Source organism: Labrus mixtus, chromosome 7 (genome assembly GCF_963584025.1).
Source record: "Labrus mixtus chromosome 7, fLabMix1.1, whole genome shotgun sequence".
In the NCBI taxonomy this organism is placed as follows: Eukaryota; Metazoa; Chordata; class Actinopteri; order Labriformes; family Labridae; genus Labrus; species Labrus mixtus.
The window spans coordinates 17918130-17942258 of NC_083618.1; the positions used below are offsets into that span (position 1 = coordinate 17918130).

The following is a 24129-nucleotide window of genomic DNA, read 5'->3' on the forward strand; positions in this document are numbered from 1 at the left end:
CTGATGATCAGGCTTTTTGCCCTGTGTATTATTGTTCCACTAAACATTACATAGATTGGGAAACATACATTATGCATGGATTCAGTTGAAACTAAACAAGTCAGGTTTACATGAAAGGTTTGGCTCGATGTTGAAGGATTTTTCCGGATTTCTTTTACCTGCAGCCATCTAACATCAGCATAAATGATGACTCTCCAGAGTATGCATTAATGCGGCTGTCACAGCAGTGGTGACTTCATTAATTATTCAAAACTGTTAATTATCCCAGACCCAGGGACAGGATCAGTAACGATCTTTTAAGATCTAATTCACTCTCCTTCTCCACTTTCCTGCACTTCTCACAAGTACGCTGTCGCAGTCAGATTAAAAGTTTTCAAGTTGCCGTCAAGTTATTTGTAACATTGTGTCGTGTTTAATTAAGAAGTCCAGGTTATAGAGCCCGAAGACAATCTTGAACTCCTTTTAAGACACTCTAATAATTCTCTACTGAGGATATTTGTCTAAGTCCCCAGAAAACCACTTAAAAAAAAGAAGGTGCTGGAGATGAAGTTTGGTGCAGAAAAGTAAGTTTACACTATAAACTATAAACGGAGTTCCCCCCCCCCGGGGGAAATCAGAAAAATTGCCTCAAAGCAACATCTTTTAATATGTAACATCCTCCTACTGCTGTACAACTGGTTAAACTTGTCAGTCATTTCCTGAAGAGACAGTTATTTATTATGGAGCATGGTTGTGATGCTAAATTTGACACCGGCTCCACCTTTCAAAAATGTCCAATGAGTGCCTTGGCAGTTCTAGTAACGGCTTGCTTTGGCCGGTTTTATCCAGTTTTAGCCGGTTCTTCTAACCAGGGCGTTCTCGGTCAAACCCTCCTGCTACTCCTTCCTCAGAGTGACTCTCTCTTCTTAGCTCCTCCTGAACAATCTGTTACCAGGGAACGTGTGTTTCCTGTATTGGCTCGCTGAGATAAACAACTCCATTTCCTTTAATAATAATGAGCCATTGATAATAATTTATACTTCATTGGTTCGTTTTTACACTCTGTCTAGTTAACATGCTACACAAACATAGGCCGAAATACACACACATGCACAAACAGGATCCTATGGACATGCACTAATGGAGAGGTCTCAGAGTGAGGGGGCTGCCCACAGCGGGCGCTCCTGAGCTGGTGGGGGGGTTAGGTGCCTTGCTCAAGGGCACCTCGGCAGTGCTCAGGAAGTGGACTGGCACCTGTCCAGCTACCAGACCAATTTCTGGACTTGGTCCGTGCAGGGACATGAACCGGTGCCCCTCCGATTCCCAACCCAAGTCCCTACAGACTGAGCTACTGCCGCCCACAAACTGTCATTCGTTGTTGGCAGGATTCGAACCTGCACGGGGAGACCCCAATGGATTTCTAGTCCATTGAGAAGGAAATACATCCAACTAACAAGCTTGCTAAGCTAACAGCCATCCGGTCTTTTTGCTTGGTTGTTAAGCGGACAGTTGTTCCTTTTTACAAGTTGACAGTTTTTCCAAGACACATTTTTTACATCAATCGTTACTGTTTCATGGAAAAGTTTGCAGAAGGTTAGCTTGATTGTGTATCGAGTGCATAAATGCTTGCCTCTGATGGTGACTTGATATTTTTCAAGTAGAATTTGTTTGCCAGTAGAGTAGATGTTGACGATGCAAAAAATTATAATTCCCCTCTTAGGGTTGGAGATCAAGGGCAGTTTTACCATTAGTGAAAGGTAGGAAATTGCCTGGTGCCTTTTCCACCATCATATCTTTTATTTTTAGGAGTTACACCTGGCCTATCGAGACATGTTGGACTATTCAGATGTGCTTACTTTGAGATATGTTGTTACTTTTCTACATTAGGAGGTGATGAACAAGTACTAGTGGATATGTGTGTGTTTATTTATCATTTAGATTTGGTTGTCTTGTGGTTCTTTGCCTTATGAACTGAAAAGAGATGCTACAAGAAAAAGAAAAGCCCTCAAATGTCTAAAACCACCTCTGGCTATGATTGTGTGATACTGGGTCTAAATAGACGTCTGTGCTGATATGTGTTGTTATGATCCTTCTCCAAACTTCCTGGCTGCATGTACCTGCAGTGTGCATCCCTTAGCAGGCTTATCCCTACCACAGCCAAGACTTCCCGTTTAAGCTCTGTAGATCCAAGCTTTGTGATTTCAGGAGTTACTCTAATTGACCACCTCTGACTGCCAAGCTAAAGCTCTGGGAGCTCGTTGGCGTGAGCCCAAGCGAGCCAGCCAGCACATCTGAGTGTTTGTGTGATGGAAATATGGCCGACCGCTGCTGATGTTTTTTTTTTTTTGTTCTCTTCTTCTCTTCCAGAATGCAGGAGAGGGACCTACGGAGCATGTGCAGAAGGGCGCTGCTGCTGGCCGTCTGTATGGTGTCTCTTTGGGGACAACTGACCAGCGCATCGTCTCACAGAAGCCACATAGGTACAACACACCATGCGTCCCTCATGGTTATTTTTCCAGGGCAGCTCGCCCAGAACAACAAAAACCTGCTACTTTTAGTTGATCAGCAGCTCCACAGCAGGAGCTGAGGGTTAAAGATAAGTGCTGGTGTGATTTAATGTATTCTTTTTTGTCCTTATTTTAGTCATTGCCCATCAATAGAAATCTAAAAGCACTTATCCCAAAAATGTTTGAATGTAATTTGGAGAATAATGGAAGCTACTGACTTCAAGTAATGAAGGAGAACATCAACAACAGAAACAAACTGTAGTAAACACATTAACAGGAAAGATAATCAGATATTTTACTGCATTATTAGCTTTCAAATAGAAAACAGACATGTACATGTTGAATTCTAAGTACAGTGCACTGGCCTTATTCCTTCTGTAGAGACTGATAATAAACATTTTGTAGCAAAGATAAAAAATGACTCATATTTATATGCATCTGTTTTGTCGACACAGTATTACAGCCAAGTTAAAGAATTAGTTTTTCTAAAATTTTGAGAATAAAGCCGTTTTTATTTATTCTTTTATTCGTTAACCGATTTCTTTTAGTCTATTGTTACAATTGTTATTCTAAAAGGTTGTATCAGAAGAGCAGCCATTCGCCTGCGCAAAAATGATGAAAGGGGAACCCTCAAAGCCATTCTCTCTGCCACAAAAGAGACAATTTCCTCCAAGTCAGTGTGGGTCTCTCTGTGGAAAAGCCCCATTTTCTTGCAGTATCTTTTCAGGTCCTGATACTGATGCCAATGGGATACTGCTGTGCCAAAAGATAAAGCTTTTTCTAATTTGTGAAACCGATACTAAAATATAACTTCACAAGATGCTCCACGTTTGGTACAGACGGCTGCTGCTCTGCTGGTGTAAATAAAAACTAAAATATCGACTTTAATCTTGAAATCTCAGATTTTTCTCCCCTTAATATTGCCTTCATACTCTCCTAACACTTTGTACATTTCTGACTTCATTTTTCTAGAGATGTTAACAGATACAACCCTTCAGTTTTCATTAATTTCATTCAGTAAGAAGCCATCACAATACTAATAATTTAAAGTAAAATTGACTTGCTGCAGTCGTAATGCTTCCTTCTTTAGTCAGCTCGCTTCCTAATTGGCTGTTGATATGTTGAGGTGAGAATCCACAGAGTGCATGCTCGGCTGTCCCATCTCACAACACGAGAATGTCCATCGAACTACAAACAAACATCAGGCGTTTTCTTTGGACCCTAACCCTGGGAGGGAAACATTTAGCCCTCTTTTCCTTAACTTTTTGAAATTCTAGAATTTGACAATTAAACACACTCTTTTCCCCTCTGAATAAGAAGTGATCACAATATCAATAATATGATGCAACTTATACTCAGACATTTAATGATAACACATCATGTGTTGGATGATACAGAGCTCTCACACTGACTTCATTCAGATAAATTCACCGACTTTTCCACAAGAAACTGATACCATTAGCCGAGCTCTCTTTTGCTCTGCTCGCCAGTGAGCCAAAGACGGACTGTAAGGTTGTGGGGTTTTTTTTGTTTTTGGTGCACACAGGAATTAAGCAGTTGAGCATCACATGGATAAAGTAACAGCAGTACAGTAAGCGTGCATGCATGTGTGTGTGTGTATGTGTGTTGGGCGTGTGTATGTGGCAGGGGACAAGACCTTTTCAAAGCGATGTCCCTTAATGGAGCGACGGCCTGATCTGTGAGCGTATCGCTACAAACTGTGACTTCACATTGAGATAATGAGCCTTATTCCACTGGAGGACAAACAGCTCACAATGGCTGGAGGAGAAAGGACTCCATGCTATCTGCAAACAAAGACATGACCAGCAGACGCATTTGATAGGGCACCAGAGATCGAGGATAGGCGCGACAAGGAGAGTGTTCTTGTTTGGGGACTCTTTTTTAGTTATGTGACTCAAAATGATTTATTACACCATTCTTGTCCAGCTGCATTTTAGATAATGTTGAAGACAAAAGAGGTAAAAGCTCTCTTGGTTTATTTTTTAAAATGTATAGCTGATGAATCATTTACCCTTTAATGGCCTAATCTGTGGATAGACTGCTAAAAATGGGAGATGACTAGCCTCTGTGTAGTAACAAGAAACAGAGAATCACACTGGTGCTGAGAGACATTTGTTGAACAGTGAGTTTGGAAAACTTCAAAACAGAGGGCTTAATGTTATCCCTGTCGTTGAATCATCAGTAGTGACATGTCTGAGTTTCTTGCAGGGGTAAGATCAACTGTGGAAATAGTCCTCGAGCTGTAAATGATTGTGAACAAGGTTTGAGATTGTTTAGCAGTAGTGTTCTTAATTTGCATTGAAAGGTCAGTATGCTTATTAGAAAACTTCTGAGTGTATCATCTTGACCTTTGTTCCACGATTCGATGCACAAAGGAAAAGGATGAACTCACCGCTGCATTGTAAAGGGCAAGGTGAAGGAACAGCTCCGGGAAGATGTCAGCAGACCAAAATGTGAGTTATACAACTTTGTCCTCAGATTTCTCATTTAGCAGTGGAGGATTTTTGGATCTTGTTAGCACACAAAGTATATACATTTCATTTAGTAAAAAGAAGTTCTGGTATGCTGTTGAGGATTTTTTCTCTACACTTGAACACTAGGACATGAAGTGCAATAGCATCTCGGAGGATGAGGCTGGTGGGTCATTGCCAGAGACACAGGGAGCTCCCAGCCCGTAAACTGGTGCTGCTGTGGGAAGCCTTTCACTAATCATTCTGCTTATCAATACAGCTAAGAAACATGAGATAATGTAAACAGTAAAGAGACACATAAAAAATAAATAAGTAAATTGAATCAGTGGGTTTTTAATGGTTTTATATATTCCCCTTAACTCAAGTAAAGGAAAATACCACAACACATAATAATATTCAAGACAAACGCTTGCTTTAAATTTGTGTTAAACTTTTTGTTTTCACACGACAATACCTGCAGGCACACAGTGAGAGGTCTGTAAATAAATAGTTCCTGAGTTTAGTGTACAAAAAAAAAGAAGTACTATCCTGCACAGAGCCCTGACCCCAACCCCCATCAAAGACCCTCAAATCAACTGGAACTTCTTCTTGAGCCGGGCTGTATCGTCCGCACTAAAGCTGCTGTGGCTGCAGAACTGTAGCGTAGAGACAGATGGAGCTGCACGTGAACAGTTTTGTGTACAACAGTACAAGTGTCTAGTCAAGCTGAACTCGCTGAATGAACTTACGTCATGTATTTTACCTTTATCAGCTTCACAACTCTACAACCTCTGCATCAGTGGGAATCCCATTTTTTACTTTTTAATCATCTCATGAGATAATTTCATGTAGAAAAAGAGGACAAGCCTGCACAATAACAAAATGCCAAAATGGGTAATTTTTTCCTAGTTCGAGGACCTGCTGGAACCCTTGCATCCTTTTTTAGTGATTCTGCACTGCAGGAACTATGGACTACTTTAGTTCCTAGAACCCCCTTGAGAAGAACCTTTTAAGCACCTCCCCATGGTGTGTAGTTCTCAGGGAACTCCCTAGTGCATAGTTCCTCTTCTAAAAGTCAGAAAACACCAGATGTTTCGACCAAATTGTCTTCGTTAGGTTGTGGTTTTTAAAAAATAGCCCCTGCCATAAATATAGACTTGCACAACGATGATCTGATCAACAAATTCAGTATTTTCAGAATATATTTTTAGACTTGTTTTTTTTTTACTTTTTGTCTTTATTTAAGAGATAGGACAGTGGATAGATTAGGAAATCAGGAGAGAGATAGAGAGAGAGTGGGGAATGACATGCAGGAAAGGAGCCACAGGTCGGACTTCTACCCTCTTGGAGGACTGTGGCCTCCGTACATGCGTCGCAACCAAACTGCTAGGCCTTCAGCGCCCTGTTTTCTAAATACATTTGATTGTTGTAGACTGACAGTAGAGTTTTAAATCCAATTTGTTTGACGGTAAACATGTCAGATAAACCATTTAATCTTCAAGCTTATGTCAGCGTCGCTTTGTTTTTTGTTTTTTTACATTTTTCCCTCTCCTGTGGTTTGTGTGCTTATATTCCTGTGATTTATTACAAACGAATGAGAGAAGACCCAACACAAGAAACCTCGGCCCCTCTTCTCTGGGGGCCACACTGACACTTGGGTAATCACGCAGCCCTTCCCCCGAGTTACGGAGGTCACATGAAGGTGGGCCTCAATAAACAAACCTCTTTAGCCCCCTCTGTTTATTGAGGTGGGGGGGGGGGCTTCTCCAAAGCAATTGAACTTTCCTCCACAGCCTGAGTGGTAAGCTCGCTGAGCTTTACTGCACATACACACATAACCCCCGTAATAAGACCACTGCATCCCCCAGAGCACCATCTGCATTCATTAGCCAGTCACGAAAGAGTGGAGAGGAGGAGAGAGGGCGAGCGGAGAGTGATCTGTGGAGGGAGAGCGAGTCTGATAACAAGTACCTTTCGGCTGTGCAATTTGTTTTGGTCCTGTCGATTGGATTTAGAATGATGGTGTGCCTGGGTCAAACAGCGGCCTCATTACTCAGCTATTTAGATACTTGGTCACTTTTTATCCCTAACAGTAACTCACTCTGTCTCATTTGAAAAGCAGTAATCAAGCTCTCTCTCGCTCTCTGTGGTTTGTTGGTCATTGTAAGTGCGAGGGCAGACGCTGTAATGTTGTAAGAGAAGAAAACAGGCGTGAAAAATCTCTTCTGGAGATAAAAAAGCGCTCTAAGCAGCGCCGTTTACAGGTCGTAAACTCTGTTACATTTTTAAATATGAGGCATTAAGCCGCATAGCTCACGGAGAGCTCCACAAATTGGAAACAGGATGACTTTGGAGCTCAGGTTTAAATCAAGGTCCCATGCTATATTCAAACACACACACACACACACACACACACTCACACGCGCACTCCTACACACACACAGGGGGCCGCGCTGCCTTGTTAACAAGATAAAACTGCTCTCGCCCTCATTTGAATTCAGAGGAATATTTCCATATTTGCTTATGGTAGAGACTTTCTAAAAACTGTGCGACAAAAACTCTAATGGCTCGGTCTCAAGCTGATTTTTATACTTCAGGGGATTCTTTTGTGTTTTATGCAAATTCACTCTCACTTTTTCCTCTTTTTGTTATTTATTTGTTTTAGTTTCATATTAAGAACAAACTGATTCTCCGGAGACCAAACTAACGACAGGATGCAACATCTACTTTCTTGTTTTTCTCCACTGCCAAGAAACAAGAACATTTTTTTTTTCACTCTCAGCCTCAGTCAGATTAGTTTTTGGAAAAGATTAAGGGAGACATATATGTCACATTAATAAAGAGTGTAAAAATGTATCTGTTCCTGTTGAGTAAGAATTGTTTCGTTGCACAAGCCTGGAAAGTAAAAAGGCTTTTCTTTATTTTTTAAAGGCTAAAGTTATTTTAGAATTTTAAAATAATATCCATCCATCCACCATTATCTATACAGCTTATCCTGTCCGGGGTCGTGGAGGGCTGGAGCTGATCCAGCTCTCATTGGGCGAGAGGCGGTGTACACCCTGGACTGGTGACTCACCAGTCAATCACAGCTCTGACATACAGAGACAAAAAAACAATCACACTCACTTACACACCTGAGGACCATTTAGAGTCCTGCACACACCCTCTGATGGGGATTCAAACCAGGAACCTTCCTGCTGTGAGGCTACAGCGCTGCACCACCATGCAGCCTTGACATTTTATTATGAATATATTTATATTATATTTATATATTTGTCACAGCCCAGCTCAAAAACTCCTCCGGGGATGATTGAGTCATTGTGTTTTGAACAATAAAAAAATGTTATTTTTTATTCAGAGTGAACAAAAGTAGAAATCCTAACAGGGAAATGATAATTGATTTATTTTGACATTACATGGTTGTGTCTTCACTTTGTATTTAACATCATTTCTTCCTCTTTCTTCATTCATGTTTTTCTGTGGAGTCTCTAAACGGTCAAAGTTTAACTGAAGTTAATAATCCAATAATAAATGTACAATAATAATAATACAGAACCTCAGTATGTGTCTGAGTTAAAACTGGATACTGCAGTCAAAATCCAAAACATTGGAGAAAGCCCCCCCGCCCTCGACCTCTTCAACATAACAGATGTATCATATCATCTGAAAAAATATTTGAAATCGAGTTGTTCTGATTTTCACAAGATACATGGTATACAAAATGTGTCAACATAGTACTGATAAAAGTGAGTTATGCGTATTTTTATGTAATCAGCAATTCAGAGGCAAAGTTAAAAATTGTAAAGAATGTATTTATTTGTGCAAAACATTCATAAGTTCTAGTCAGTTTCACAGCTTCCTGTTTTTGTAAAAAGTTAGTGTCGAACAGAAAGCACAGTCCCTGAACCAGAAAGAAAAGCACCAAATGTGTATTTGTGCTTTATTGCAAAACAGGCCACTGCTTTTATTGTCGATTCCACAGGTCAGTTAGTGCCTCATTGGTCAGCTCAGCAACACAATGCAGGCAAAATAATTCAGAGACTGAAATGTTTCCTGGTTTTAAAAACCAACAAACTGGACTTCCATTCCTGCGTGCCGTGCGTTTTCCTCCTCATGATTTCCCATCGGGAGCTTCAGTACATTAATTCTCCAAGTTTACTGGCCTGTAAGGACCTGAGTAATGCAATAAACATATCTGTATGTCTGTTGTTGTGTTAGCATATATCAGCCCGCTGCACACTCCACACAGCAGGTCAGCGTGGACCCCTTGCCCAGAGGTAACATGACATTATCCCGAGCAGCAGCAGCAGGTCACCCCCGCCCTGGGGAGGTGCAGGGATGTGGCTGCAGAGCATCCGTGCTGACATTTGGAGAGCAGGTGGACGACACAATGCTGGACAAAGATAGCGAGCAGGGGGAGATTGAGATGGAGATGTGTGGCTGTTTGAGATGCACTGTGGGGATGACAGGGGTCAGCTCGCCCCATCTCCCGGTGGCAGCCAGCGAGATTAGAAAACCATCAAACGTCCTCTGCTATACGCGTCTGAATGGCAGCTGTATAGATGAGCCGTGAGTGGCTGCGTGTGGCCTTGGTTGTATCCTCTGTGTGTGTGCTTGTGTAGCCAGCGGAGGGGAGTAGGGGGACTGTGTGTATGCAGAGAGAATGTCAATAGTTTTATTCACATGCTTAGAGGAAATCAGAGTTCACTCCTGGGCTTGTTCTTTTTATCATGTGGGTCGTGTTATGGTGATAAAAATAAGAAAAGGCTTTTTATTCATCTGCTATGGAGCAGGGTGTAAAGGGGGGAATACCTATTATTATAGTTTTGACTGCAGTTATTGTCGGCAGAGTCCTGCATTGGTGCAGTCTTTCAAACATCATCTGCACGCATCATAACCAGAACAGACCCATTCTTTGAAACTATCTCTAATTCAGATCAGCGCCCAAGGCTTGACTTTGTGAGACACATAGACAAAGTTTCAGCTTTAAAGTTTTGTACATTTCCAGTGTAATTCTAACATTAGAAACATGAACTGATATCATTAACCTGAGCCTGTTTGGCAGAATAAACGATAGACATTCAGTGGCAATTGAATCTAAAGTTGCTGTGAGAAAGAAGATATTGCCACAGTCCCTGATTTGAGCTTTGTTCTCATTCTTCATGCACATCATAGAATCAGGGACATCTCAATATTTGGCAAGAAAATTACATTATTTGTCAAAAGATGTGTAGATACAGGAAACTGATGTTAAGATATCTGCACGTTCATTTTTAGTTCTGATTTCTCCAATAAAGAAAAACATTGTATTTTCTCACCAGCTGCCTGCAAGTATTTGGTTATTAGCCATGAATATATATGTTTATACTTGTCACCCTCTTTTATAATTGTATCGTGGGTTACCTTAGAGGTGCCAGGTTATCCATCCTGGTGCATGATTCTGATTTAACTATAGTAATATGGTACTTAAAAAGAGAGTTACACAGATTTAGAAGCATGATGACATAAAGTCAGTTATGTTCTGACTAACTTCTCAGTCTTGTAGGTTAGGACCCACTACTTTGAATTTCCAATGAACCTATACTCAAGGCATACACACATGTTTTTACAGTAGAGAATGTACTTTGGCCGTGGGCGTACAAGGTGGCCTGGGTTCAAACCTGTGGCTCCTTTCTCGCATGTCATTCTCCACTCTATCTCTCCCAGATTTCTGAGTCTATGCACTGTCCTGTCTCCAAAACAAAAGCCTGGAAAATAAAATAAAGGAGCCCAATAAACCTTAAAAAAAGAGTAGCTGAATCATCCAAGTGGCAAACTCTGGTGTTAAACAATGGAGCCAATTTTGAAGTGCAAAAACCTGCAGTTCCTCAAGTGTAAACTTCAGCTCCAGCTCTTTGCCTGTTTCTAGGTTGACCAAAAGTTAGGTTGATGGAGCATATCCAATATGGCGACTGCCACCAGTGGGCTGGGCTTCAGAAATCAATAAGTGATGTAACTAAGACTGTGTCCATGTATCGTACCGAATATTGTATCTTTCTGCATTAAGGTGAATCCACATGTGCTCTGCATCTTAGAGTAAATGAGTGCTCTGTGCCTCAGCGTGGCAGAAAGGACCCACACTGTGTCAGAATCAGATACGCCAGCAGCCTTCTATCTCCTTCTCGTCTCTAATTACAGCTCAAATGTAAACCCATTATCCCTCGCCGAATTATGACTAACCTCTAGCTATTCTCAAACTCAAAGAAATGAGGATTTTTGGATTTTGATAGAAATCGAAGTTGAGCCTGGTGATAACGATTTAAGCTGATGAATGCAATTAGCGGAGGAGTGCTAACAGCATGGCGGTAATTGGGTCTCACAAACTAAGAGCCTGCCCTTACCGAGCAATTAGAGCAACCTCCTTTAAAGTAACTCGATTGTACTGCTGTTAATGACCCATGCTTGGTTGAAGCTTAGCACGGGTAAGGTACGGTCCTCTTTCTAATCGGTCACAGCTTCATTCACTGTCGTTGTGTTTATGTGTTTGAATGCAAGTGTGTTGAAGAATTTGTGAAGTGAATAATTAGTTGGTGATGGTGATTCTCTGCTCTACAGACTGTGTCATATGAGAGGCAGCGTGATGCATGTTGCTACATAACATTAACTTTAGAATTAGTGACTTATTACAATTAATGAATCTTAGAGAGTAATGGAGCAATCTCTCAGTTCTCAAAGACAATGTTTCCATTCTCTGGTAGTGGAGTTACATTTACTCTGTTTATTCTTATACTGTGGAAACATTTCAGGACATGTGGGCTTCTAGCATACACAACACAGATTATCTGACAGATAGAGATTGTGAGTAGAGAGCGAGCCCACTCTGAAAGAGACTAATATTTGTAAAAAAATATATATATATATTTTCTATTTATATACATATAAAATGCTACTTTTTAAAGACATTTTTGGGTCATTTTTACAGTTATTAGATAGGAAAGCTGAAGAGAGACAGTAAATGTTGGGAGTATAGAGCGGGGGATAACAAAGGGCACAGCTCAGATATGAACTACAAATGTTGTGACGAGAACTATAGCCTCTGTACACGGAGCGTGCGATATAACAGCTATGCTATCTGACGCCCCATAAAAATGATATTTCTCATTTTTGTTTTTGATTGGGAATTGATGTTCGAGCTCAATAAAATGAATCACACATCCCTTTACCTTAAACGTCAGTGATGCAAAATGATTAACATAGGCTTAAAAATAAAGGACTGCAGCTTTCTCTAAAGTCATCCTCTGACCCAGCACTTCACTTAAATAGGCCTGCATTTTCCTTTAGATGTCTTGCACAGTGATTGAAAGAATACACTTTCCCCTTCCCTCATTTTTCCATGGATCATATATGGGTGTCAAATTTAGACCAGGGTATGCCAAATTTTAGAAGCATGTTTATTTAATATTTGTTCAAATTCTCTTTTCAACACAACAGCAAAATATGAGTTAACCCCTATGACAACAAAGGAAAATATCAGGTATCTGCTGGCTGTTTCAGGCCTGTAATAAGCCTGTTGAGTCATTTCTTTCAGACTGACTGAAACGTTTTTTTTTGGCTTAAGTGTGGTACACACTACAAGATAATCGGGACGATTTTGGGCTTCCGGCCAAAGTCAACAAATGCCCGATTATCTTGCCAGATTCTCCTGTGGTGTGAGGTGTGTTAAGAGTAATTCTAACCTCCCTGATCTACTCAGAAGATGATCAGGGCCGCCCTGATTTGAAATTGTAAATATGATCAGAAATCCTGTTTTGTGGGGAGAACACGGAGGACGGCCGAGCACGGAATCTGTGAATTGTCATGTGGAAAGGAACAATAGCCAAGCAGGAAGCAAGCTGACTGAATAAGGAAGCACTACAAACATAACCATGACGACGGCAGCAAACACGAAGCATAAATTATGGCAAAAACAAGAGTGTTCATGTCCTGTAAAACAAACCACAATCCAACGTTTAAGATTTTAAAAATCTTTTAGTGTGTGCCAGGCCAACCTGCATGCTCTTTATCAATATACTGATTGGCCATAAGCAGCAGAGTCTTCCACAGTCTTTAAACTAGTGAGCTAGTCAGCTTGCCCAAGCATGGCAGAAGGGGGAATTAAGTACATTTTCATTTTAAGTGAAGAGTGTCTTTGGCATTTCTTTTCACTTGGGTACTTTTAAAATGTAAGTTAGTCTTGCTGGTCTCTCTTTAAAGTTGTCTTCCCCAGCTTTATTATGCTACTGTACAAAGTGGCTCATTTGCTATTTATAGGCCCTAACTCTGTTAAAGTGGAACAGTATAATGTGTGATACGATACTTTTAGAGGGAGACAAACTATAATAGAGGTTGCTTAACAAAGCTACAGCGAGACAAGCATGAAAATGTAGGTCATAAGTGCAGGATTGGGTTTGATTTAGTGCAGATATTTAGAAAGAAAAGTGTTGAGCTTGTGGTCTGTGGTCGATCTTCATTGCATTTAACAGTGGGGAAGGAATATATGCATAGTACATAGTACATGTCATGTCTCACATAAATGATGTGGGAGGGCTATAAAGAATAAAAAACTGTAGATTTATTTATCACTGTTGGAAAGTGGGATAGTAGTAACAGCATGTGTAACATTAGTGAATCACAGATTGCACGTTTGCTTTACAGATGTCTCCTTTCATACAATATTTGGAGCTCTCACATACTAAATGAGTCCGCTGTAGGCTGCATGAATTGTACATTCTGATGGTTAAACGGAGTTGTGTTAGATTTAATGCTCTTCAAAATGCTTTCTAGTTGAGTTTTCTGGAGTGGCAAACACGCACTATACGTCCGTAAAGTGTATCGTAGGCGTGTGACACAGTCCTAATAGCTTCAGAGGAGCAGGCAGGCATATCTGAGGCATGATGGGAACAGGAGCAGACAGGTGCAGCCATACTGAGAGAAGCCTGAGACGGGGTTAGTGCAGAGAGTCAGTCAGATGGTGGACAGAGAGAGACGCAGAAAAAATATCCTTTTCACTCACAGAACATTTTAGTAAAGATGTTAGAGCTTCTGGAAATGTGGTTTGGAATAGTCATAATGCATATTCTATCGAAGTTCAGAGTCTAACTAAGCAGCCACAACAACCTGAGTGCAAACAGACATTCATGACTATTAGAAAACCTAGATTAAAAACAGCCCATTTGTGGGCCACTGTGTGGGCTTGGTCTATCTGACATTTTGATTGACGTCCCCATTGTAGTAAGGGCTGCTCTTGTGGAAACCGGCAGCAGGTGTTGTGTGTGTCTTTGTGAGTATTGGAGACGCCTTTTCTTCGGTCCTGATTGTGAAAAAACTCTACTTTTTATATATTTAATATTCAAAGTGTATGTTTGTTTTTATTGTCTGAGTCATTGTGCCAGTGTTTCTATACGTGTCTTGGCATCCCTTGGCTGCAAAACAAATTTCCCCTTGGGGACAATCAAGTTGAAGTTGAAGCTGATTCCTCTGCACACATCAGTGGCACAATCAGTAATTACCTTTGTGAAGCCCTTAACTGTATGTTTGAGTCATCTGATTCAGAAGCCCTGCCATGTTAAAATATTCAATGTAATAAGTCACTGAATGGTTACAAAACCGTCTGAATCCCTTTTAGCACTCAGCCTGGACATGAAACAAAAGCCGAGATGTTCCTATTTTATCTCAAAGCTGTGGAAATGTTTGCGAGTGTAATGTTATTATTACAGAGCTAAACTCTACCGCCCTGTCGCTCAGGTCACAAATAGGACTTGAGCAGATTTTCTGGTGGGGTTTACCTGCTGTGATTGACTCATTGTCCAGTCTGAGCTTCCTATCTTATCAAGATTATTGAAATATATAAAACCTGAAGTCCGGACGGTTCCTGTGGTGCTCGGCGACTACAAACTTCAAAGAGAAACAACTTTCCTTCTGAGTTTATAGTAAGTTCAGGCAGAAAAATCATTTTTGAAAGTTAGCTGGCTGCAAGAAATGAATATATTTTCAGGTCTGCTGCCAGTTAGAAGTTACAGAAGATTAATCATGGTTGATTAATTAGTAATATGTCACATTAAAGGTGTTTACTCTGATCCAAATGAGATAAACATGTGCACATCTTAGGAAAAAAATTCAGACATGTGTTTAACAAAAAGGTTCCATGTACTGTAAGATATCAGGAAAAAAGAGTGGCCAGAAAGATGTATTAATATGCATAATCATAGCAGAGTGAAGATCCCCGTTAACCTCTTGTGTAAGATATGTCAACACTTGATCATTTTATCCTTTTTTGTGTGAAATTGTGTCAGAATGTGTACAAGTTTTTCAGCTCAATGATTACAGTGACCTTGAACTTTGACCTTTCTCTACTGTTAGGTGGGGGTTATTTCTGTAGTAGATGGACAATTATGAAATCGTGAAACAGACTGTGGATCATCTTAGATTCATTCAGCCATGGTCAGACAACACAGAAACACAACACACATGGCTGACAAAGTGCAGACCATCGCTGACCCATGCTGACCAAGATCTCACAATCATTGACAATCATTGGCAAAGTGGCCATCATGGGCAAAATGGCAAAGTCTTCATCACACAGTGCTGCTTATATTCTGCTAGAAGGTACAGCCCACAAATTCCTTTCCATTTGGGTACATCACTATAAAACAATAAAGATGACATGACACTGATTTGTATACGTATCATATGTAGACTCTCTGTCTAGCAAACAGTTGCTGACAACATATAGTTGGCTCCTATCCAAACATAGATCTGCTACTACTTCGGTGCTTCACCCATATAAGGTTACAGCTTCAGACACCCAAAAGTAGAATTACTGTGAGATGGTTGACACAATTTAAAGATATGTCCACAAAATTATCAAGATTAATGAATCCATGAAAATACGTACTAACATCTACCAAATTCTAGAGAGTTCTTTCTTGAGTCCACATGAACATTTCTGCCAAATTTACAGAAATTCCCACCAGAGGTGTGCGAGATATTGTGTTAAGAAGAATGATCTCAATAGTCCAACAGACAAATCAGTCACATAATGCCGTCGACCATTGATGTGGTTGGCACAAAGCATTAAAATATGCACCATAAGACTCCAGAACCTGAGAATTTATAGACACTTATGAGTCCTCTTCAGTTATCCAGTGATAGCTGTCTGTACCTTCACAGCTGCATTGGGAACAAAAAGCTAATTCAGCATCTTTTTGTAATGCCAATGTTCCAATAGTAAAGTGTAAATAACAAACAGGAATAAGTTGTAGCCCACAGCGTAGCTCCCTGTAATTATGACAACCTTATGTTTCCTGTTTACATCCCCCAGTGCATTATGGGAATATATGTCATGATCTATTGAAATTCATCTGATGGCTTTTTTCCCTCTGAGGGCTGGTTGTTGTAGCTCTCCAGTCATTAAAGCCCGGTGACGGCTTTCCAACAGCTCTACATCTGTCTCTAAATTGGCACATTGTATTATTTCAAGATGTGTGAGAACACGTCGGGAAAGTTTAATGTCCTCTGTAAACGCTAATTCCTTGTACTTACTATTACAGATTTGCAGCCCCCCAATCGTAAATATAACACATTTGCCTTAACAACCGTCCCCTGAATCCTCTTTTTCCCTGCAGTTTGATGATATAAATCCTAAAAGACATTTATGAGCACTCATCTGTATTCAGGCAACGCTGAGAGGGAAGTCAGAGAGACTCGTGAGCCGTTCAGCCTTGGGTAGTTTCCCTTTTTATTTTAAAGTAATGCCACGCTACAGCCTGGTGGTTATTCACTAAAGGCTGGATACTGACTGAATAAAGTGAAATATAAGCTTCTAAAATGCAGTCTATCAATTGCTTCCCTCCGTCTTCAGGCTGTGCTCCATGACTTTTCGCCTTCTGGCTCACATCTCCTCAGGAATGAAGTGCAGCGCAGAGTGTCCACATCGGACCATAAAAACAGCAAAGCGAGGCTGAGCATCAAGTTTATGTGAATGGACTGGAGCATAAAATGTAATGGGTGGAACCATTGGAGTTCTCTTGAAATGGCTTTTTTAAAAGGTTTGTCGACATATTTTTCAGCAGGATGGTCTATTAAAAAGAGGAACATTTATATTGAGCTGTCAGCGGGTGGACAGGTCAGATGCTCCTTTAATAGCGTCCTCGGGCAGCCCGCAATTCAACAGGGGATCAGTGCCGGTGACTGCCTCACCGCTAATGAAATAATATTGTTTTCTAGGGCGAGGTTTGATTTAGAGCAACTGGTTAAATGTAACTGTCAGTTAGCAGCATTGTTAATGTAGCAGTATGACAGATTTAGGGGAGAATAATCTGTAATCCTCAGATATGAGTAATTTGGAGCAAACCATTCTTCTTATTTTCAGACTGTTCTTGTTGCTCTATTTCGAAACACACTCTGCCGTCTCCTCCGTCTAATGAAGATGGATCAGTCTGCATTCAGGTTCATTGTGCCTCTGTCATTGTTACAGAAATGTACAGTTTAACAGGAGAGCCTCATCCCCCTGTTGAGTAGTTCCAGTCGTCCATGTTTCATGACAGCGTGCCTGTCACTCACAGCTCTGAAAGGCAGTGCTGGAATCTGCTCGAGATGAAAAACATGGGGAATCCAGTTGGATAGTGGGGATGGCAGCCATTTAGAGCAGACATGACATCTGCTTGACAGATAACCAGCGTGTGTGCATGCCAGATGAGAGACCAGAGAGAGGAGCAGAGGATCTCCTGCCTCTCTTTTGTCTGCCTCTGAGGAGTCCAACACAGTAATGGTGAAGCTGGGCGTGTAGGGCTCTGGCATGCTGTAACTCTTCCAAATGTAGAAATCAACGTACTAAAAGGAGGACAGGCCAAATCCTGAACATTTTCACGTCAGCCCATTTACTGGCGAAAGGAAAATATAGATGGAAAAGAGATGATTGGGAACACGTGACGGGAAAAAAACACAGAATAAGCTTCAACACAACAAAAAGCTTGACAATGAAGAAATCAACATTTCGGATGATGTATGAAGTAAACACTGAACAGAACAGGGTGTGGACTATAGATGTGTGGAAAGACTGGTTCATGCCAAAGAAAAGCTTAATACAGTAAATTCAAGAGATTTAGTCTGTAGTTTTTGTGTTCACTTTGTGTGATAACACAAAGTTGCTCAGTCTGAAGTGATGATCCAAATATGGAAATTGTGGCTGGTTAATGAAGTGATGCCATTTCACCAACTGGGCTCTGCACTTCAGCAAATCTCCCCTAACCGCTCTGAGGTTTGTGTGCAGCCCCCTCATTCTGACATGTCTTCATTAAAACATGGCTGTAGGGTCATGTCTGTGCTTGTGTGCATATTTAAGGCTTTTGTAGTCTGTTGAATATCAGAGAATTTTCTTTTTCAGTATATCATCTTCTTTTCCGTCCCTGTCAATGGAAATGTTCAGTTTAAATGTAAGTTTGTACACCTTACATCTACTGTATGGATGTAGTTCCAACCTGCAACGTGAAGTTTGGGTTTCATTCTGCTAAAATAACCTTTATTCTGTACATTATATATCATACCATATATCTGAACCTAAGGATCCATCCATTTATTAAATACCTCTTTTAGGGGTTTGGTACTGTTGTCAAGTTTGGCAGCCATTGTTGTGGTATATTCACAGCTGTATCCCCTAAAAATGTGCTGTTTAGCTGTTGTGCATTAGGAAACAGATTTTGTATTAAATGTAATTCTGCAGAAATTATGCTTGAAACAAATTACTGACCATACAGTATGAGGAACATGTAAAGTATATTGCCAGCACATTGAAGTTGTGTTCCCTGAAAAATCTAAGGGGAAAGTTTTGAAAAGATCCTGGTTAGAAATCAGAATTTTTACCAAAAACCAACAACTGACTTTTTAAATATTCACCCTGACTCAAAGAGTATCAAGCATTTTTTTTTTCTTTTACTAAAAAGCATTTTGTATGTCCTTGAAGCACAACAAACCACCGTCAGGAATGTGTTTTGCTTGGCCCATGTGCTTCTGAACGTCCTTGTGTGAATTACAAGCGATACAAATGAGATACAAACAAACCACTCTCCTGAAAGTTGCTTTGCAGCTCCAGTAATGCTCCCTAAAAGGTTCAAATCTCAACCTCCAGTCTCCTCTCCTAAAGTCATGTACTCTGTAGAGGCCCAGTCTTTAAACCCGACCCCCTCCCTTATAGCCTCTCCCAACTCCCGTACAGTAGATTGGAGAGACTGTTATCGGGAAGCAATTACACCTCCATTAAAACATCATTTTAGAAAAGCAACTGAGCATAAAACTTTTTTTTCTGTTGCACAATGGGTGGGCAAAGTTTTCCCCTCGTCCATCCATGACCTTTAGTCATGTGTTTGTTTTGAAAAAGACAGCCATTTGGAATAATATTTGTCTTCCAGATATGTGCTAATGACACAGCCGGATTCACTTTACCTCCAGTCTGCTCATGCAAGATAAATATTAGTTATTCTGCAAATAGAAATAGACACATAATGCATTTTCTCTCATTCCGATGTCATAAAGTGCAACCAAAAACACTCTGAAGAAAATAACTTTTGAACATTCACAGTGAGAATTTAAAATTAATTTTGCCATAACTTCAGACCTGCTGGCTTCAATTAAATTCCCAGTAGCAAAGAAAACTCATATGAATACAGTCTAGACTTTAGACTGTGACAACAAAATACATATTCTTTTTATGCTAAGATGAATCAGAGAAGTAATATCAGGGTTTAATGAATAAATGTCTTTGGTTCTTTTTGGTGTTATCGCACAAATTATAAACTGTGCACGAGCCAAGATAAGAAAGAACAGAGGTGTTTTGCTGTCCCTTAAAGCAAAACAAGACTGACACAATGGGTGATTGCCAAGCTTTTCTTTCCAAAATATTTCTTTTGAACTATTTCAAGCTCTCTAAAGTTCCATCAAAGACAAGAAGTTGGTCTGTAAACCAAGGAAAGACTCTTTATGAAGGGAGGGTCCATGGAGTTAAAAAGCAATATAACACAAGAGGAAGTGCTGTTTCTCTAAAAATCGCAGGCTCATTGCTGAAGAAAAAACAAACATGCCGATATTCAGCTCGACTGCTCAGTCTGATTGTCTTGTTGTCCATCAGTGAAGCTTATAGGAGTTGACAGTAAGCAACTTTTTATTGTTTGTTTGTTTGTTTGTTTAATCTTTCATTTGACTCCCCCAACTGTGCAGCTGTTTCTACGACTCAACTCAGATATGCAGCCTTAAATTGTTTTTTTTATTATTATTTGTGTTGTTGCTCTTTCTTCGGAGTAATTTGTTTTAGCCAAAAAAAAAGTATTTTTTTTATGTTTGTGCTCCTTGAATTGTGACAAACCTCTGCCATTGTGGCTCTACAAACAGCATTACTGAGGGGGATGGGGCCGTCTCTCTTTCCCCATGATGTGGCAGTGCTAACAGTTTGACAGAAGGGGTTCGCATGAGTGAAACATACACAAGCTGATTGAAGCACCATCCAGTCAGCGTGAACACAGAGCTCAGAACAGCAAACCCAGAGGGAGTTTGACTTCACTCAATTTTCTAAAGTCATTTCTCCCAATATAGTTATTAGTTAGGTTACATTTGATATCTGCTATAATAATGTTTAAAATGTTGCACAGTATACCTTAGTACAACATAGTGGAAAATAAATGTGGTATTATTAATGCAATATTTTCAGTTACAGTTTTAGCTTCCTTTGTATTGTAATATTTTAAAGAACGTTTCCAGGTCTGAATATCTTAAAAAATGAATAAAAGTGATAAACAATCTTTTGATATATATGTCAGGCAGTTTTGGTTGAAGTACTTGTTGTAGCTCCTGAAACACACATTTAAAAAAAAAGCTCCATATTTGATTGTATCTTGGCATGTTGAGATGAGACGATGAAAAATGCACATACAGTGTGAGCGCTAGAAAACCGTGTGATGAAATGAGAAAAGGACTATAATGGTTCTCTGATGGCGTGTCTGAACATCCCTTATTACATTTTCAGCGACTGTCTAGAGAATGAGTAACCGTGTCAAGATAACACTTTCCCTGCAGAAGGCTTTGAGTCTGTGTATAAGTCTTTTTTTCTGCTGCTGCCGCTGCTGTCCCCGGGTTTAATAACTTCAGTAGCCTTTCACTTATAAGACTGTATGATTCCTTGAGGGACTCCAATTGATCAGTCAGTGGTGGGCTCTAACATCTTGGCAGCCAGATGAATGGTACTGACATGGACTTCATCTAAACCACTAAAGCATACACTCGGGGATAGTGAGGGCCCACTCATCTGTTTCTATATTCTCTCTCTCTAAAGATCATCGTCTGTGAAGCAAAGATTAAAAAAATAACAAAAAATCTGCCAACAGGAAACTGACCTGTGAGAATAAAGACCGATGAGCAAGCGATACTTACTTTTCTTTTTTTTTTTTTACTTCAGTAACTAAAACCAGTTTGATCTGAAAGCTTTATGTTGTATCTGGGTTATGGTTTTCTTGATTCTTGTTGTGGGTGCTCTCACAGGAATAATACACCGATGAACATAATATGCACTGCAAGCACTCCCTTAACACAGAACTTGCATTATAGTTAACAGGATGTATTGCAGGATATGTTTGTCCCCAATGACTATGTCAAGTCGATTTCTTCTCAGCTTATTTGTGGGTACATTTGAAGCATGACTCTGTTGACAACTGTGTCTATACGGCAGACAAGTTTAAAATGTTGGATTGGAGTTCTTCAACCTTAAGGACATAATATGTACTTTGGTATTATCTTCCAGAGTGACCCATATGATGGTTTTCTACATGACCACATACTGTGGTGGAGATCTATCGGTGTCATAGTCTGTCTTTTTTTGGCTGAAAACTGATATGAACACCGATATGAACAGTTAGTCTGAATCAGTCAACTGATGTTGCAGAAACTAAACAATAATAAGATAAGATATTGAAAGTATAGTAACCACAGAGTTATGATGTGATTCTTTTTGGGATTACAGGAAGCAACACCATTTGCATTCATTTTTCTTTAAAGGAAGAATGTGCAACTTTTTGATTCCAGTAGGTGTCGCCCTTGAGCACCAGCATTAAACCAAAACAAACTGCTGTTTGGCCACGCCTCCACTATTCTGAAGCCTCCGCTCTCCTCCAACGGCACACCGCTGACCCCTCTCCACTCAAGTTCGCACAAGGGAGTTATCAATTAGAACGCACCACAATTAAGCACCATTAAGCTCAAGCGGTGGACAAAATTGTCCTTTGCTCGAGCTGCAATTGCCTGTGGCCTGCATTGTTTAGTTAGCAGACTTATGTTAGCACACTTTAGTTAACTCATAGCTTCATATTGCACATAAATTGTCACGGAGTGACCGTGATCTAAAATCACTTAAGTGACGTCCAAATAAACAGTGGGTGTGTTATTCTTCTTTTCTCTAGTCCTTGACTAAAACATCTTTATACGTAAGGTTGTCCTGTCCATGTAAACATAATGTAAACACGGCGCTGACAACAACACAGCTGGCGGGACTCGAGCTTCTCACTCATTGTAGACAGTCATTACTCAGAGAGACATTTACAGAGGATATCCTTGATTTCTGCTATGTGTAAAATGTTTCATATTCTTCCATTAAGTTGACAAAAATGGACAAAACTACAAGTAAAACAAAAGATTGAAAAATACTTCTCTTAACTCCTGCTTCAGTTAACCACTCAAACGTGGGCTCGTTGCTCACCTTGTGTGTAATCCCATTACACACTCCTCTTTGCAGAGTTCATCACATTTCCCACCTGGCAGATGAAGAACAAATGTGTCATAAACCAATACCTCAGTCGGTCTCTTTTGTTTGCTGCCACATGAACAGATTTTGATGTTGCTATTTGAATTGTTTCAGGTGGAGCTCTTTTTTTGATATCCTCTCACGTTCTCTTCTAATGAGTGTTTTGGCTGTGTGAAACTGGCACGCTCAGGCTTAGTTTTACCTGAAAAATACGCTGCAGTTGTTTCCTGTCAGCATGTAGACGCTTTAGAGGGGACCCAAATGGGTTATCAGCATGAGGAGCAAACAGTAGTATGATTTGAATCATTACTAATTCATGCACTGTCTCCTTTGTATGGCCTACAACTTCTGTTTTTATAGCTTCTGCTGTCTCTGCGGTCTGGGCCCGTGGCCAGGACATGACTCTGTTTTCACTGTTGTGATCTGCCTCCACATTTTTCCGACTGAAAAAGGCCGGCTGGCGGCGTGCTGCATGAGGCTAGATTGAAACTGAAAATGCACTCGTATATTTTGCTCCCCGTTCCTCTGCGGTGAAAAGCCCGCTGAAGCCGGACTTGTTGCTTCATGCCTCGGTGGATAAGGAAGTTTGTTGCCTGTCAGGCCGAGACATCCGTTCATGTCAACAAGGAGGTCAAGAAATAGCATCTGATTTGACGTTGACCGAACACTTTTGAACACTCAATTTCTACTTCCTGTGATTTGTTACTGAGGTCTGACAAGTGTGCCTGTTTGATCCCTGCCCTTCCCATGACCAGGTTTTTGATTAGTCTGTGGCATTTATATGATAACAGTATAAATTCTATCTCCGGTTCACTGCTTCATATTGATTATTTTTGCAATTTGAAATCATGTTTTGTGTCTCACTTTGCCCTTATCAGTGTTTTCATTTCCCTGCTCTCCGTGGATCAGCACCTGCAATAAAATAGCTTGATCTATATAATATTCTATGTCCTGTTATGTAACAGGTCCTTGAAATTCAAACTGTGTTTTGATGAATTTCAACCTTTATGTCCACTGAGCATCAGAAAGAACACATCCGAGTTAGTACAGCATTCACAGTATAGATGGCCTTCACTGTTTCTTCTTCTTGTTAAAACCTCAGTAGAGTTTTTTAGCTGGCATCTATTCAAGATTGAAATCATCACAGATGCTTCTTTAAAAACTACAAAAGCAAACAAGACCATCAGCAACAAGACTGATGTATTATGTGTAGTTCATCTTAATGCCTGTTAGTGCTGTCACTGGGTAGGTGTCAGACATGGACATCAACAGCAGGCCGCTGACAAAGACTTTGTTTGCATTTTCCACAACAAAGATTCATGAGTGGTACATTTCCATGTTAAATAGAGCAGGATGAGATGTGTTTTTTTTTTTT

General features: G+C 40.3%; 1 protein-coding gene across 1 annotated transcript in view; it reads left to right on the forward strand.

Annotated features, from left to right (window-relative positions):
* tafa3a (TAFA chemokine like family member 3a) overlaps nucleotides 1–24129 on the forward strand; it is a 113512-nt gene that overhangs the window by 68518 nt on the left and 20865 nt on the right. Inside the window, exon 2 of the mRNA XM_061043366.1 lies at nucleotides 2347–2459. Coding sequence (XP_060899349.1) covers nucleotides 2348–2459 — 112 coding nt within the window. The 5' untranslated portion in view covers nucleotide 2347. The remainder of the gene's footprint in view (nucleotides 1–2346; nucleotides 2460–24129) is intronic.